Below are 17452 nucleotides of genomic sequence, written 5' to 3' on the forward strand. Positions count from 1 at the left end.
ATGTGGCAAAGCTATTCTGTGTAATGCTAACTCTTTATATTTTTCCAAGTTGTAAATATTTACCTTTCAAGATGTTTGCTGTTAAATATTGCTCAGTTTCTCGTTTAACTTCCAGTCGGTAGATTAGAAAATACTTTTTCAATGTTCAGTTCCTTTTCCAACTAAGCATCTAAGTTTGCAGTCTACTAGCTTGATAGTAGATTTGCAGGATAACTGTCCTAAGGTATTTCATTCTATTTTACTTCAGATCTGTGAGGATTATCCATCATGTCCTCGAATTTTGGGATTAACAGCTTCCATTTTAAATGGGAAGTGTGATCCTGCTGAGTTAGAGGAGAAGATCCAGAAACTGGAGAAAATTTTAAAGAGCAATGCCGAAACTGCAACTGATTTGGTGGTCTTAGACAGGTATGTTATACAATTATGGCTGTTAAATTGATGCCTGAGTTTTCATTTTGGATAGAGGAATAACCCAGGAATTTTTAGGAAACTGTATATGTGATACCATTACTTCTATTTAGGGTAGGGAGGGAATGTTAAATTGTGTTTTAAGAAACCGTTGTTGACACTGATTGACCTTGATATTCAGAAATTTTCTGTAATTGCTAAGAACAAAACAAGCAAGCAAACAAAAACAAAAGCCACAAACAAACCAACCCACAGAAACATACCAAAACAAAAAAAGACCAAACAAAACAACTTGGGAAAAAAAAAAAAATCCAAACCCCAAAGAAACCAAAAAACGCAACCCACCAAACAAAAAAAACCGCAAGACACCACCAGCGTAAAAAACACACATTCCACAACACATTTTGAACTTGTAAAATGCACTGTCTTATATTTGGAGAGTAACTGTTTCATGTTCAGTGTATGCCATAATATTGCTATTTAATTTAGAAAAATGTTACAACATCCACAGTACAAGATGGTCTTAATGCCAGAAAAGTTGCATGATTCCCCCCCACCAATGAGTGGCCTGGGTTTAGAGGCTGATGAAAGACAGTGGGAGATCAGAGGAAGTAATAAAAACAATATAGACATATCAGAGCAAGTGGGTGTTTTCAAAAACTATGTTCTTATAGAATGTATAGTCCTGTGAATGTTGCTTAGAATAAAGGTGGTGATAATGTGATAATTTGTTATAGGGGAAAATTAGTGTGAAATGATTCATATGTAACATGTTTTCTTGCACCAACTGTACTATGTTGTGGAGTTTTGGGCAAAGTTAAAGATGGTTATTTCATGTTCTGGAACAGGTGTTTTGTGGGTGTGTTTTTTAAGTGCTTTTTATAAACTTGAGTAAAGCATGTGCTTTTTAAGAATTTTTCAGTTATAGCTCTTCCATTCAAGACTAGTAATTATTTTACTTGTGTAAATGTACACATAGACCTAGCTTATGTTATGTAGATCGCTTATGTTTGGTATCAGAAGAGTACACTCTGGAAAACCAAAAGTGAAGATGATAGTTAAGTAAATTCATTTTGGTTTTCTTTAACTTTTCTGGTACGTGAAACTAAGATAATAACCTCTTTTTTTTTAGGGAGTGTGTTAGAGAGAACAGTATTTTAGAATTAAGTAGTTCAGTATTTGGGGTTGCAGAGGTTTTTCTACTTTAAAAGTATTTAACTGTGTACGTATTCATTATTAATTCATGGTGAGGAAAGAAATGTAGTTGAATACGCTTCATGTTGTTATATGCTGTGTAACCTTAACAGGCTGAAATAGCTCTGACTTTCAGAAGCTGTGTTTAACTTGATCTTTGCCCTCAATTAAGATATACTTCTCAGCCATGTGAGATTGTTGTAGACTGTGGACCATATACTGACAAAAGTGGGTTGTATGGAAGATTATTAAAGGAATTGGATGAAGCACTTAGTTTTCTAAATGACTGCAACATATCCGTACATTCAAAAGAAAGAGATTCTACCTTAATTTCTAAGCAGGTAAGAACATCAAGCCACATGAAAAACCTGGGGAATAGAAATCTTATTACTGTTTTTCTTTGCCATGTATGTTACATTACTGAAACTTTCTAAGCAAGCTATCACAGACTGAGCAAAAATCGTCATTATTTTTGTATTCACTAACAGTGCAGGTCTTTTCATAAATGAGTGGGTTTGGATGTCAACCATTTATTAGAACTTCATCTAGTTTGAGATTTAGATTTGCTTAAGGTAGTAAAACAGTTCTGCACGCTGATGTTGTACATCCTTATTTCTGAAGTCACGATTTGACATCTTTGTGATCTCCTATGGTCTTTGAATAACTCAGTGTAGAAGAAGAATTAATGCTTCAGGAAGCATTTGGAAAAAATGTACCCAGGTATATTAAAAGATTATATAAAGTAAGAATTGGGCAAAAATTCCAGCCATAGATCTAAAATTTCTACAATTGATCTTGGAACAATATTGGACTAGTGCTACACCTTGCTGGAATGGAATTTGAACCCCTAACTTTTTATGTGTTTGTCCCTGTGTTGTCATGTGAGATGGCAAGAGTCCAGGAGGCATGGTGTATTGACTTGTCACACATGGGGTCCAGGCAGCTTTTGTTTCCCTCTCGGGCTTTGTGGTTTGGAATTGCCTCCTGAGGTACAACTATGTAGATATGTAAGCCTTTGTTCAGCAAGAAGTCACTAGTGAGTCGTACTTCTTTAATAGTTCATGGGGAAGTTGGAGAACATATTCCTTTCTTCAGCCCAAAGTGTTCTGGTCTCCTTTAACATTCTTAGAAACCTAGCACTCTTGATGCTGTTCAGAAGACAATTATTTGGGCCAGATACGTAGGGAAGCCTATTGCAGCTGAATGGGAAAAGCAAATCCTGCTTACTTTGTGCTAAACTTAAAATGTAAAAGGCTAAAATACATAAGGAATGCTGGCAACTGGGGGAAATCTCCAGGATTTGCATAATCCAGAAGAGTAGATTAAATGCTATGCTTCTAATGCACATAACCCTGTGTGCTTGTTTTCTGATTCAGTAATTCTCCAAGATGAAGGCACCCATATGAAGAAAAAGAAATCGGTTTTCAGCCTGAGGTGCCTTTTGTCTTGGCAATTGAGAGCATCAAGCCTCCATGTACAGTTACAATAGTTTAGATGAATTTTGCCCTTAATTAAGTCTTAATAGCAAACAAACTTCAGGGGTGATAGTGTAAAGAGGATGATAACATGGTCTTTACTTCCTCACAGAAGGGAAGGAAGATAAATTAAAGCAGCAACTGAAAACTATCAACCTGATGGTTGCTACAGTTCTGTTGTAGTTCTTCTGTTGTAATAATACATCCAAATCATAAGTCTTTTTAATGGTATTATCAGTGTAAATTATCAACCCATTTCTGGATTCCTAGTTTATTGTTTAACCATTTAGCTTTTCTGGAGGAAAAAAATTGCTGTCAAAAAAGATGTTGGTGGTGCTCAAGTGCCTATGCTGTTTTCTCTGAGTAGGGTATAGTTCTCTGTTTTTCCTATTCCATCCACACACAACACCCTGATTTTTTTTCCTTTGAGAGGCTAGACTTGCTGAGATTACCTTAAGGCCACTGCACAACTTTCTGGTTAGATACTTCTGAAACCCTGGCAACTATCAGTAACAAAGTAAAAATGCCCAGTAAAACATTCATTTTATTAGTTCTGTGTTAAATACAAAAAGATAACGCTTTCTGCTTTGTTATTCTAGCTGCCTTAAAGTATTCTCCTTTTTAGCATAATTATCTTAAAGTAAATTTAAAATTACAGTTCCACAGAAATGCAAAATATTCATTAAGCTTGGGGTTTTTTGAGATTCAGAAATGTACAAAGTTTAAAGTTTAGTTGTAGTAATTTAGGGGGGAGGGGGTAAACTTGCTCCATTAGAAACACAAAAGTTGCCAAGGTCATGTAAATAACAAAAGCAGACTACTAAATATTCTTATCATAGAACAATTGTAATAATCCTTGCAAAGATTGTGCTATATAAGAAACAAGATCCCAGTCTTAAATGAATAGTTCATGAATGTACTCCTTTGAACTGATATTTGAATTCATTTGTTGTAGATATTGTCAGACTGTCGAGCTGTGTTGGTTGTTCTGGGACCCTGGTGTGCAGATAAGGTAGCTGGGATGATGGTGAGAGAGCTACAGAAGTTTATCAAACATGAACAAGAGGAGCTGCACAGGAAATTTTTATTGTTTACAGACACTTTCCTAAGGAAAATACATGCACTCTGTGAAGAGCACTTCTCGCCTGCCTCACTTGACCTGAAATTTGTAACCCCAAAAGTAATAAAGCTGCTTGAAATCTTGCGCAAATATAAACCGTATGAACGGCAGCAGTTTGAAAGTGTTGAATGGTATAACAATAGGAATCAGGATAATTACGTATCTTGGAGTGATTCTGAAGATGATGAGGAGGATGAAGAAATTGAGGAGAAAGAGAAGCCAGAGACTAATTTCCCATCTCCCTTTACTAATATTTTATGTGGAATTATTTTTGTGGAAAGAAGATACACAGCAGTTGTTCTAAATAGGTAAAGCTTTTTATTTAAAAAATAAAATCTTTTAAAGAAAGAAGAAAGGCAGACTCAGCTGCCAGCACATGGGTGTTAATATCGTGAATATGTAGGGAATTGTTTTGTATTTTCAGAACTCTCTTTTAAAGTTGGTTTAGGAGATCATACTGGATCTGCATAAAGAATAACAAAAAAATAAATCAGGCTATGTGTATGTGGGGTGGATGAGAAGAATATGTGTCTTTGAAAATTGTACTCACAGGCTTGTTTTGGACCTGAGTTAGTAACTTGATTCCTTTAGAAGGCAACATATGAAACACTGTTTTTAGCCTATAAAATAGGTATATCCTGATTTGTTTTAATCAGTCTTTAGATTTATGTTTGCAGTGGGTGCTGGAAACTTCTCTAGCCTACTGAGTGCAGTACTTCTGGAAACTTTACCATTACCTTACTAAATCACAGTATTGTATGATCCAAGTCTACAGAAAATCAAATTTACCCTTGCACAAATATCTCTTATCACTACTGCTTTAACAGTTGGAGTTTATAAAATGCTTATTCAGTCAAATACTAAGCACTTTCTTACAGTCTCCACTGAGAAAAATATGAACCCTGGAATATTTGCCCATTTGGAATACCGTAGTTCCTTATCAGTTCTTATTCCTGAATGTGATCCATGTTAGTTATGTAAACACTTAATTGTTAAATGCTGTATTCCACAAACTACAGATGACGTCTGATTTATTCATGTATCTTGATTTGAGGTTTTGATAGGTTTTTTTGATAGTGTGCTAAATGTCCTGTGCAATTTGTTTATTGTATTCTGGATACCTCTTACCCTGCTGTTACCTTTTCGCCAGAGTCAATAGTTTAAGTGTGTAATATGTTCTTTGATCTGCAGACTTGCCTGTGTGGTGTGGTTTTTTTGTTTTGTGTTGTGTGGTTTGGTTTTTTTTGGGTTTTTTTTTGTGAACTTCATCTTTTTTTCTTTGCCTTTTTTGCATTTATAAATATGTTTACGTAAATATGCAATATGAGGCAAACTAACCTATTCAGTTCAATGAACATATTTTGTTAGTAACTCCTGAAGAAATAACATTAGCAGATTCTTATAAATTTTTGCTGAGCTGAAAATGAATATTTCATTATCCTGTGGGAGAGAACAACTGTGAAAAATTTTCTTCGCTGTTTATGAATGTGATTTAAGTTATACTTTTTCCACTGTGCATTCTTATAGACTGTGATTTATGCACAATACTATATACTAACTGCCATTGAACCTGACAGAATGTGATCTCTAGATCAAATTGGTAACCAAATTCTGCTGTCTTTAAGCTTGAGACACTTTTGGTGCAGCTTATTGGCAGCGAAAAATAAAACTGTGTGTAACTTTTTATCCACTTCTGAAAGCTGGCTATAGCAGGCTCTCCTTTACCTCATGTAACACACCTGGACTCAAAATACCTGGGTGGTCAGCAGGCCTGAATTGTTGTAATTAAGTCTGAAAGCCTTCAGTGAAGAACCTGACTGTAGGCTCACTTCTGTTGAGTGGGTTTGGTTCAAGGGCCTCTGCTGAATGTAACTATACTTACATTGCATACAAAGGTGAAAAGACTGTCTCTTGGATAAGGCAGTGATGAGTGTTTGAATCAGTGTATTAAAGCCACTCAAGCTTCCAGTAATCCAGTATAGATCATTATACAGAACTAAGTTAAAGCAGAATGTATATTTTTTCTTAAAATACATTTATTATGGTAGTTATTTAGAGACTAGAATCCCATTTTATGAAGTCCGTGATGACTGTGGAAGGGCAAAATTCATGGCATGTGTTGTACTTCCTGGGAGAAATGGGTAGCAATTTTCTCTGAAGCGGTAATTATTGCTAATATCTTTCTTTAGAGAGACATTTTCTTTAGAGAGATATTTCTTTAGAGAGATAATATGTTTCTTTAGCAACAGCCACTGCACATATTGTAAATACTGCAAATTAGAAGGATTATTAAAAAAATCAACGTTTTTATTATTACACACAATTGAAGTGGGTCATTTACTGTTTTATTTTGTGTATAGAGTTGAGTTCTGGTGCCTATAAGCTTTTCAGAAGAGAAAACATTTTATAAAGCAGAGTTTTTAATTTTCATTGCAGTGCTCCTCAGCTCCCTTAGGGAGGTGTCTGAAAGCAGAAGTTCTTTTATCTATTTGAAAAACAACACCTGTTACCTACCACTAATAGTACTTTTTTAACCACAAAGTCTTGGATGTTTCCCAAGAACTTGCCAAAGATGTGCACAGGGAAATGTTTATTCAGATATTTTTAATTGTCCATTTCTGTAATCAGTGAAATACAGTAAGAATGTTTGAGATGCTTAGTAGATACTCAAACTGAAGCTGTATGACTTCACAGAAATGCCATGTGGAAAAAGAAATATTTAAAAAAATAGGAGTTTTGTCCACTTACTAACCCATGCTTGCTTTGTATTTGTCTTGAGCCTAGACTGCATACGGAAATGTGAATTAGTTTAGCCTTGAACTAAAAAAATCGCACACATTTGAGTACAGGAGGATCCTTGTGTGCTTGCATAAGCATAGCAAGCTGTTTGCCACTTTCCTGTTCTCTTGCCTATACGCCCTGTCCGTTCCAGTTTTAACAGATTGCAAAGGAACAAAGACTTCAAGGTGCTTTATGTTCCCATCAATCCTGTTTAAAACAGAGACCAAGAAAGAGGAGAGACTTTGGTAGTTTTCTGAGTGTAGAAAGGGCAGGGAGAACTTTGCTGTTTGGTTTGGCGGCAGTTTACAGGGAAGGTGATAGACTGGCACAGTACCCATCTTCGTATATGTGAGGCAGAACTGCTAGAGATTTAATTGGGAAAGGTTTGAATTGCCATTGGACTACGCAGAGGCAGGTTGTCCTTTGGACATGAGGAGCACCTGGTAATGGACATGATGGATGTGCTGTGAGCACAGTGGTGCTGGGATGGCTGTATTGAAATGTGCAAGGGGTGTAAGTTTCTATGTATGATCACTTGATTTTTAGTGGCTCAGCTGCTCAAAGACCTGTAATGGTTGAGAAATCCCAGGTTCTGTCCATGCTGAAACCAGACAACTAAGGATACTACAGCGTAATTACTTTGTGGAATTATGCTTTTAAATCTGTATATGTCTAGTTCTGGATTCGGTGTATTTTTTACATGAGCAGTCTTCTACCTTGTCTGTGGAACCAAAACATTGCAGAAGCCAGCCTCTACTACTTCTGTAATCTAAAGAAGTACGTAGGGGAATAAACTGACAGCACGGCTGATCCTCACCTCCCTGTTTCAGTGTTCCCTTTAAAGAATTGGATTAAGTCTTCCAACCGTAGATGCATTCGGGTTAATTTCGGAAGTAGTAAACATCTCGCTGGGTAGGCTGAACATCAGTCTTTAGAAACACAGATAACATTTTGTCATCGGTATACCTGAACAGAATACATATTTTAATATTAAGGAGAATAACATGTATGTTTTAACCTAAGAACTTATATTGAGGAAACATGCTTTGAGTTAGCGGTTACAGGTCTTTTTGCTAAAATTACTCATAATTTACAGAAAGTTAGATTAAAGCAATTGTGAGTAGGGTGCTTTAACAACAAGGAGCCTTAGAGCTTGCGTTTTACCATTGTCTGAAGTGTTTGTGATGCATGCGTACTCATGCTGTGTATGTTTTCAGTCCGTCTTTTATTCTCCTTACAAAGGTTTTCATAGAACTAGTGTTTTTAGAGAAGGCTACAGTCAGTTTGTGTGAGCATGGCTTAATTGTCATGCTTCCTTTCTTAATTTTAATGTAGATCTGGCAAACAAAGTATTGTTTTCCGTTTGCTGGGCTGTGTGGCTTCTAAAAATGCGTGTAATGTTTTTAGGTTGATAAAAGAAGCTGGCAAGCAAGATCCAGAACTGGCTTACATCAGTAGCAATTTTATAACTGGACATGGCATTGGCAAGAACCAGCCTCGTAACAAGCAGATGGAAGTAGAATTCAGAAAACAGGAAGAGGTAACTTCAAGAAAGAGAATTGAAACTATAGTACTTTCAGAACCTTTTATTTTCCCTTTTATTGTCAACAGGCAGTGTCTGGGGTACAATCGGTGGAAGTTCAGGGAATACCCTTTAACAAATTTTTAACAAATATGCATACTTACTGGAGATACAGATGAGTTTCATATTTAAAAAGAACAAAACATGTTTGGGGACAATGCTGTGTCATATTACACAAGCAGAAATTAAAACTTCATGTAAAATCATGTTTGTGTCTAGTCAGATCATCAAATTTTTTTTATTTTTTTTTTACTATTACAGCTGGAAAATTGTAAATAAATAGGTGGGATCTTCTCCATTGTTAACAGCTGTAGTAGCTTCTTGGACTCATGTAATTCCACATACCAGATTTAATTGCAAGAAATCTGCCTGTTCTGATAAATAGTCTTGCTGTGTTTTTAGAAAGAGTTTTTTCTAATAGTACTATTAGAAAAAGTTTTAGAACGTACTTAGAAAAGTTTTTGGAACATCTGATCCATTCTCTTTGTTTTTATTGGCTTCTAATGTATCTGATGGTGGAAACAGATCTCAGACTAATCTCTCAAATTTGTCTTCATTATTTTTGTAGGTTCTTAGAAAATTTCGAGCACATGAGACCAACCTACTCATTGCTACTAGTATTGTAGAAGAGGGTGTTGACATACCAAAATGCAACTTGGTGGTGCGTTTTGATTTGCCCACAGAATACCGTTCCTATGTGCAGTCAAAAGGAAGAGCTAGAGCACCAATTTCTAATTACATCATGTTAGCAGATACAGACAAAATCAAAAGTTTTGAAGAAGATCTGAAGACATACAAAGCAATTGAGAAGGTATGAAGTTAAAGGGGTGTGCCTGGTTTTGTTAAATGCGTCACGGTATTTTTTTTAAGGGAGAAAGTCTCTTACGTTCTGTTTTTGAAATGTTAAGATCCTCAGAAACAAATGCTCAAAATCTGTTGATACCAATGAAACTGAAACTGAATCTATTGTTGATGATGATGATATATTTCCACCCTACGTGTTGAGGCCAGATGAGAACAGTCCAAGAGTTACTATCAACACTGCTATTGGACACATAAATAGGTAAGAGGCATATTCATGTTTTACTCCTTGTCTTTGAATAAAAACTTTCTTAGTCTGTCTCGCATAGGTTGGGGCATTGTACACATTTCCTCTTAGGAATCTTAGAATCGTAAGATAGCTAGGTTGGAGAAGACCTTTAAGAACTTCATGATATCTTCTCTCTTAGAGAAAGTAGTCCCAGTGGTTTGAAGGGGTAGTTTGCTTTTTGCCTCTTTATCCTACAGAGGTTATTGCTCTGATAATAAATGTAGCTACATCAATTCCTGTGTAATTTAAAGCTGTCCTGAAAATGTTCAGTTTAAAAATGGGTAGTAAGATTATTTGGGTGGGTTGTTTTTGTTGGGTTTTTTTTCCTCTTGATAAACAAGCTTAAAATAAAGTGGCTTGTTAAAACTGTAGAGTAAAATCTTCCAATTCTAATATTTGCATCTGTAGTAGCAATCTTTTGTAATGTATAAAAACAAACACATAGTAAGCTGAACATACCACAAGTCCACAAGACAGGATGGTATGCTTCCATGGGAGCTAGCCAAATGTCATCTTTGTAAGGCCATGGCAATTAGAGGATGTCCTCAGTGACAGGAAAAGTTAAATGTTATGACGTTTCAGTAAAGGCAAGGAAGAAGACCCATGGAGCTACAAACTGGTCAGTTTTACCATAGTCATATGGAATATTATGGACTAAGTCCTCATGGAAGCACTTTTCAGGCATGTAGAAGAAAAGAGGGTTGGCAGCAGCCAACAGAGTTTTATTAAGGGCGGTTTTTGACTGACCAACTTTGTTGCCTTCTGTGTGATGAAGTGATCGACTCTATGATGGGGAAGAACAGTGAATGTCATTTACTTAAGTAAAGCTTTTGATGCAATTCTTGAGATACAGACCATTTTGGTGGACTGCCTGGTAAATAAAGCCTGGCATAGCAGTCAGATTTGAAGGGTGTAAATGGTTCAAAAGCTAGCTGCCAGCTGGTTATATGTGGCATTATTCATGGGCCATTAAGAGGTTCAGTATGATATAACATCAGCATGTTTGCATTTGATGCCAAGCTGGGAGAGGAGGAAGTGAGTGCAGTGGAGGAAGGGCTACCATTCAGAGCGGGAGCCATGACAAATAGGATGAATAGGACAATAGTAAACTCAGGAGATTAAACAAATGCAAATTCTGGGACCTGAAATGGAATACTCTTGTACATATTGCAACCTTGGAAACACCTTGCTGGACACTAGCTTTGTAGTAAAGGACTTGGAGGTCTTCTGCTCACTAGTTAGTTGCGTGTAAGTTAGTGTATCCTTGCAGAGCTCAGTATGGCCTGAAGTCATCTTCTAGCATTTACACCAGTAAGGCAAGGTTCCACTGAAATATGTTTAGATTTCAATTTGCAGATTTTGACAATTTGTAAAATGTTTTGTCAACTTAGGTACTGTGCTAGATTACCAAGTGATCCATTTACACACCTAGCTCCCAAGTGTAAAACCCGAGAACTACCTGATCATACATTTTACTCTACTCTCTACCTGCCAATCAACTCACCTCTTCGAGCTTCAATTGTGGTATGTATTTGGGGAAAGAAAAGCATGGAACTAAGTGAGTATGTTGGTATTGATGTCTGTGCTGCTTCTAGAACTAGTTTCATTGTTGTTTATGAAAATCACTTTTTCTTTCCCTATATTGTACTCTATAACTGTATTCAGATCACTGTTTGTTTTTATCCCTTTTCTAGCAGTTACTGTTTATTCCAAAGGCAAAAATACTTAAATATTCTTCTAAGTGCCTTTTTTTTTTTTTTTTGCCCCACACATTTATGTAAGATTTATAGAAAAATGTCCTTTATTGGTTTTGATCAATTATTTGTTGAGTTGTTATTTTGTAATTTTGGCTTCTGTGAAAAACAGCATAAGCCCGAATATCTTCACAAAACTGTTATCAATGTATTTTTTCAAAAAATATTGTTTACCTAATATGCTTTTGTTAAATTAAGCTAAACAAACATATAGTAAGTAATGTGCTAACCAAAGTTTTTAAGAAATATTTAAATGCTTATAGGGTCCTCCAATGAGTTGTGCAAGACTGGCTGAGAGAGTTGTAGCTCTTATTTGCTGTGAAAAACTGCACAAAATTGGTAAGAAGTGGAAAAACAATACCTCTTTAGTAAAGAATATTTTATAATTGAGAAATTGAACATGGTACGGGTGTTATGCATATACATGCATTTCTGCCATTGCCTTCTGCTATAGTTTCCTTTCTCTTGCCTTGTTTTGCAATACAATCATGTTACTAATTTAGCTTACACCTTGTAAGCTGAAGTTAGATTTTCCAGGGGAAGGTTGTTATTTAATGTATCTTGTCTTAAACAGCAGATGCAACATTAATACAAGACATGCAGATTTTGGTATTGAATATACCTAATAGAGGGGAAATGAGTTTTGTTCTCTAGATGATGCTGATTATGGGTCAGGGACTACATCCTGCAGCCAGAAAGTAACTACTTTTTTTTTTTTTTTTTTTTTTTAATTAATTGTAACAAATTAAAATAAAGAATACACAGCCCCACATTTATTGTATTCTCTACTGTATCTTAAGTCATGTTCCAAAAATAGGAATTGCAGGATTACTTCAGCTCTCTCATCTCTAGTAAGTGTAATGCAGCATATTATTTTTTTTTGGTGGCATTATTTATGAGTGCTTTGATGAAGTACAGAAACATTTATGTATCTTAAAAAAAAAAAAATCTCTAGGTCTGGGGTTTGTTTCCCCTGCCCTCTTCCCCCCCCCCCCCCGCCCCGTTACATCTTTTGATCACTGAATTCATACCAACAAATGTCAAATACCATGGTAGCACAACTCAGTGTTGAGAGTGCACATTCAATGGTAGTGATTCCCTTTTTAGAATGATACACAAATACAACTGTTCCATCTTTCTTGGCGTAACTCGATGTGAGTGATTTTTAGATGGGTATTTCAGTCCCTGGCTGTTTTCTATGGGCAAAAAGTTTAGTTTTCTCTGAAATTTTCATTTATTTTTAATTAAAATTTCAGAGGGTTTTTACCATAAATGAGTTTGGGTTTTTTTTCCAGAAATTCCATCTTTATCACTCTTTTGCTAACGTTACACATTCAGAGCCTTGCTGTAGTAAGTGTATTTTAAAATCTTAAGTGAGGTGCTTTTACAAGCAATCACATCTGCTGTGTAGTATCTGAAAGTACCAAGATTTGATTGTTCATAATGCTATTTCTTTGTAATCTTTCATAATATTCAGGTGAACTGGATGATCATTTGATGCCAGTTGGTAAAGAAACGGTTAAATATGAGGAAGAGCTTGATTTACATGACGAAGAAGAAACCAGTGTTCCAGGAAGGCCAGGCTCTACAAAACGGAGACAGTGCTATCCTAAAGCTGTTAGTATCACTCACTTTGATCAAATTGCCTACTCTTAATCTTCTCAGATAAGAATCTTTTACAAATCTTGCATTTATAATGGAAATACTTTACAGTTTTAAGTGCATGGAAACTTGCACTGTTACGTGAATGAGCTTATAGACCATATGTTTTGGAAGCATGCCTGAAGTTCAAAGAATGTACGCTTTCTGTAGAACTCACTGACTGTATTTGCCTAGTATAGAAATAACTGGGAGGAAAAAATGTCCTGCATTAAGAATCTGTGAAATCTTTAAGTTATCTGGTAAATATACAATGGCAAAGGAAGAGTTACTGGCTTTCTAGACAAAGAATTGAAGATTGAAGGAGGTGCACAGGGGGTCAAAGTTGTGGGTCTCGTTTTGGTGACTTTACTAGTCAAACACAGAATTTCATGGAGAACCGATAGCCTTTGGTCACCTGTAGGAATGTCAGCGTGTACATTCACAGTAGTAGGCTACAAAACTGTTGTATGTTCACATGCAGCCTCCAGTTACGGTGGTAGCCCTTAAGTAATTCCATTATTGGCATCCTCCACGTGCTCCAATTTTATTAGTAGTTTAAATAATTGCTTATTAGAAAACCTTAGAAAAGGATACTGTGGCATCACAGAGTATATTACAGAGGGAATGACAGATGAGAAAACGTCTTTCTTGCAAGACTTCACAAACAGTTTGAATCTTTGCACAGTGTTTCGTGGTGCTTCTTGTTACAAGTGCCTTTCTCAGTCCTCTTGCCTTACTAGTGATTGTTGGAATAGGGGTGACTAGTAAAATGCACGATCATGGTATCTCTCATGCAGAGGAGTTGATCCATCAAGTGGTGCTTCATTCTTTCTCATTTATTTTTCAATACAGAATCCAAGAATACTTTCCCTTGCTTTTGTCCCAACTTTTCACATCTGGAAAAGAAGCTTTGGCAAATGTTTAAGGTCTACAAGATCCTCTTGGGCTTAATATAGTTATTAAAAAACTTATGAGTAATTTTCCATTAAGCCAAGGCCATAGTTTTGCAACAGTATAACTTTAAAATATAGGACTACATGTATTGCAATTTAGTTTTTAGATAAATGGGAGGATCCTTTTTGGGACATGCAAAGTAATGAACAACTACCAAACATAAAGCATGGTTTCTTAAGGTCTATGACAGATACGAGCAGCAGAGTTAAAAGTACTTGTGGCTGTTGTGAGTATTCACATCTGCAAGCCAGAACTGTTAATAGAAAACTTCTATGGTGTAGTGCCTGGGCAAAGGGGCAATGTATCAAATCTTGTTTGTGTGTTTGTCCCAAGTGTAAAAAAACCATTTTGATACTTTTAAACAGTTCTGCTGAGGAAAAGAATCTGCAAGTTCAGCTGGACTTATGAAAATTGAATTACTGGGATGTAGGGTTTTTCTGTGCACACTTTTTTTCTACTCTTAAGATCTAAAGAATGTTGATCGTAAAGTGCATTCCAGAGTTACTGGCTAAATATGGAAATTGGCATCAAAACTTCAGTTCTGTTTATGGTGAAGTGCTGCCTGTGTTCTGCAGTTAGACTTGTATTTCTAACACAGGGTGGATGTAGAGGAAGTTTAGGGATGAAATAGAAGTTGCCTCTTGGCAAATAGGGAGATCTGGGAGCATCATGCTCCCTTGATGCAAGTGTTTGGACAGATCTCATGGCTGCCAGGCCAGGCTGCTGGCCAGTCTTTTTGCTTAAGAAAGATAACATTTCTTAAGTCCTGATTAATTGGTTTTATTCCTCATTTTTAGCAATACCTTTCCAAATAAACATGTGAATTCTTGTTCAACAGATAGTGTTTGGGTGAATTTTGCTGATTTTTATTAATTAGTGGGGTTTTTTTTATTTTTATTTTTAGATTCCAGAATGTTTGAGGGATAGTTATCCCAAACCTGATCAGCCCTGTTACCTCTATGTAATAGGAATGGTGTTAACGACTCCTCTACCTGATGAGCTCAACTTCAGGAGGCGAAAGCTATATCCTCCTGAGGATACAACAAGATGTTTTGGCATATTGACAGCCAAACCTATACCTCAGGTAATGAATCTAGCTCCTTTCCCTATTCTACATGCCTTACAACCTGTCATTTTCCACTTACCCTCCACCCCCAGACTGAAGAGTTGGAAATTTCCATAAGAACTGCTTGATACAAAGTAACCTCCGGAAAATAAGCAGTAATAGCCAACCAGTCTAGTCACCACTTAATTTTCTGTTTTTAGTGATGGAACAGTCAGTTCTATTTTTGCCAAAATTTTGGTTTACAGTTTTATTTTTTATTATTTTGCACTGGCAAATTCAAAATGTTCCTCCTTTTTTGTATGAGGTATGATAGGCGTGGTGTATCAGCTGCAGAGGAGGCTGCAGTGCTACCTTATCTATATGAAAGCTATGGTAACAAGTCCTCTCAGCATTCCTAGTCTGCAGCAGCAGTAGTCCATGTTAATTGAAACTGGCACCTCTTGCTTCAGAAAATTTTCATAGAAAAGCATTTCCTGTGAGTGAGACTCAGCTGAGGAAGATTTTTTCAAAATATATTTTCTATTGTTCTCAGAAAATGACATTTCAGGAATATTGCTGGTTTTCTTCCACATTTCTTCCTTCATAATGGAAAAGACTTGCATTTTCACTTGGTCTTATAGAAAAAGAACAGCTGTAAAACACAAGGAGAAGTATTATATATAAAAAAATCAGTCATTCTTTTAAGCCTTCAAAATCTCATCTGTAATTGAAGGTCATCAAAGGTCCAAATTCTGATCCAGCTTGCTTTGGCAAGTGCTACCTCAGCATCTAAGTTAGACAACCACTACTCTATAAAGGAATCCTACTCTGCATTTTTTCTCTTGATTTCTTTTGTGGGTTTTTTATCTTTTTTTCTTATTTAGATTCCTCATTTCCCTGTGTATACTCGCTCTGGAGAGGTTACGATATCTATTGAGCTTAAGAAATCTGGTTTTACTCTGTCTCTGCAAATGCTCGAGCTGATAACACGACTCCATCAGTATATTTTTTCGCATATTCTTCGTCTTGAGAAACCTGCACTAGAGTTCAAACCCACAGAAGCTGATTCAGCCTATTGTGTTCTACCTCTTAATGTTGGTAAGAAGAAAGCTCTTATTGGTTTATGTTAAATTTCAGGTGTTAGCTGTAGAAATAATACTATATGTGGTAGTATGAAAATTTGTCAGTTATATTTTTATTATTTCTTCACAGTTCCATTTGTTTTAACTTGGTGATTTAAGTTGATTTATAGTAGGTTTCAGCTGACTCTGTAAGGGTCTGAAATCATATATATGTCTCCTTAGAATTTTTTTTAAAATAATCAAACATGTTATATAGAATAAGAAAAAAAATTTGTAATTTACAACTTGTCAGAAAAGTTCAGCCTGGAAAACCCTCCTCTGAATAACAGAGTTATGCATTTTCCCTTTTAAGTTGATGACTCCAGCACTTTGGACATTGACTTTAAGTTTATGGAAGACATTGAGAAATCTGAAGCGCGTACAGGCATTCCCAGTACACAGTATACAAAAGAAATGCCTTTTATTTTCAAGTTAGAAGATTACCAGGATGCGGTTATCATTCCACGGTGAGTACTGTATGCATACTTCAGGTATGTACCTATGGTATATATACAAACAGTTGTAACACGGGATGTTAGTGTCTGCAAGAGAATTGCTTGTAAGAAATTATAGAATGGTTTGGGTTGGAAAGGACCTTAAGGTCATCCAACGCCCTGTCCAGCCTGGCTTTGAACACTGCCATTCACAACTTGGGCAGCCTGTTCCCGTGCCTCACCACCCTCACGGTAAAGACTTTTTTCCTTATATCTAACATAAATCTCCCCTGTTTAAGTTTGAACCCATCACCCCTTGTTGTATCACTACAGTCCCTGATGAAGAATATGATGTCAATCTGAAGGTCTGGTGGTGTCTCAAATAATTTAAAGATTTATTTTTATTTTTATTTTTTTTTTAGTCAATAGTTAATCTTATATAACAGGATTTAAGTGTTTAGGCCTTCCAGTAGACCTTTTTATTAGGAATAGTAGAGTTCACCACCAAACTTATGTAGTGTTCTGATAAAATGTTTTGACTTCATCTGGAACTGGCCTACTGAAACCAGTTTTAATTTGAAAGATTGAGTGGGACTCCCATTCTCTGCTTACTGCTTACTCACATCAAAGGCCTGCTAAAGGAAGGCCCACTGTTCATAGATGGAAAAATTAACAAGTGAAAAAGACCAGTTAGAAAAACCTGTCTATTGAGTGGCATTCAAAGGAGAAATCTACATCATTTTAGGTACTGGATATGCAGAGGTTCTCCAGAATCGGTAGGTTTTATGGAGACTTAATTATTCCCTATGTCATGTTTGGCATGATGGGTAAGAAAGAAAATGGACTGACTGGC

The 17452-nt window shown here is 36.2% G+C and overlaps 1 protein-coding gene across 7 annotated transcripts in view; it reads left to right on the forward strand.

Moving 5' to 3' along the window:
* DICER1 (dicer 1, ribonuclease III) overlaps window positions 1-17452 on the forward strand; it is a 72911-nt gene that overhangs the window by 30887 nt on the left and 24572 nt on the right. For all 7 annotated transcript variants that reach the window (XR_003990819.1, XM_030481500.2, XM_030481497.2 and 4 more), the window contains 12 exons: window positions 248-408; window positions 1775-1943; window positions 4033-4505; window positions 8386-8518; window positions 9129-9371; window positions 9469-9623; window positions 11042-11174; window positions 11668-11743; window positions 12882-13021; window positions 14904-15083; window positions 15929-16142; window positions 16479-16632. Coding sequence is in view for 6 of the 7 variants with exons in the window: in XM_030481500.2 (XP_030337360.1) it covers window positions 248-408; window positions 1775-1943; window positions 4033-4505; window positions 8386-8518; window positions 9129-9371; window positions 9469-9623; window positions 11042-11174; window positions 11668-11743; window positions 12882-13021; window positions 14904-15083; window positions 15929-16142; window positions 16479-16632 (2231 nt within the window). In the remaining variant the exon portion in view is untranslated. The remainder of the gene's footprint in view (window positions 1-247; window positions 409-1774; window positions 1944-4032; window positions 4506-8385; window positions 8519-9128; window positions 9372-9468; window positions 9624-11041; window positions 11175-11667; window positions 11744-12881; window positions 13022-14903; window positions 15084-15928; window positions 16143-16478; window positions 16633-17452) is intronic.

Source organism: Strigops habroptila, chromosome 4, assembly GCF_004027225.2.
Source record: "Strigops habroptila isolate Jane chromosome 4, bStrHab1.2.pri, whole genome shotgun sequence".
Classification (NCBI taxonomy): domain Eukaryota; kingdom Metazoa; phylum Chordata; class Aves; order Psittaciformes; family Psittacidae; genus Strigops; species Strigops habroptila.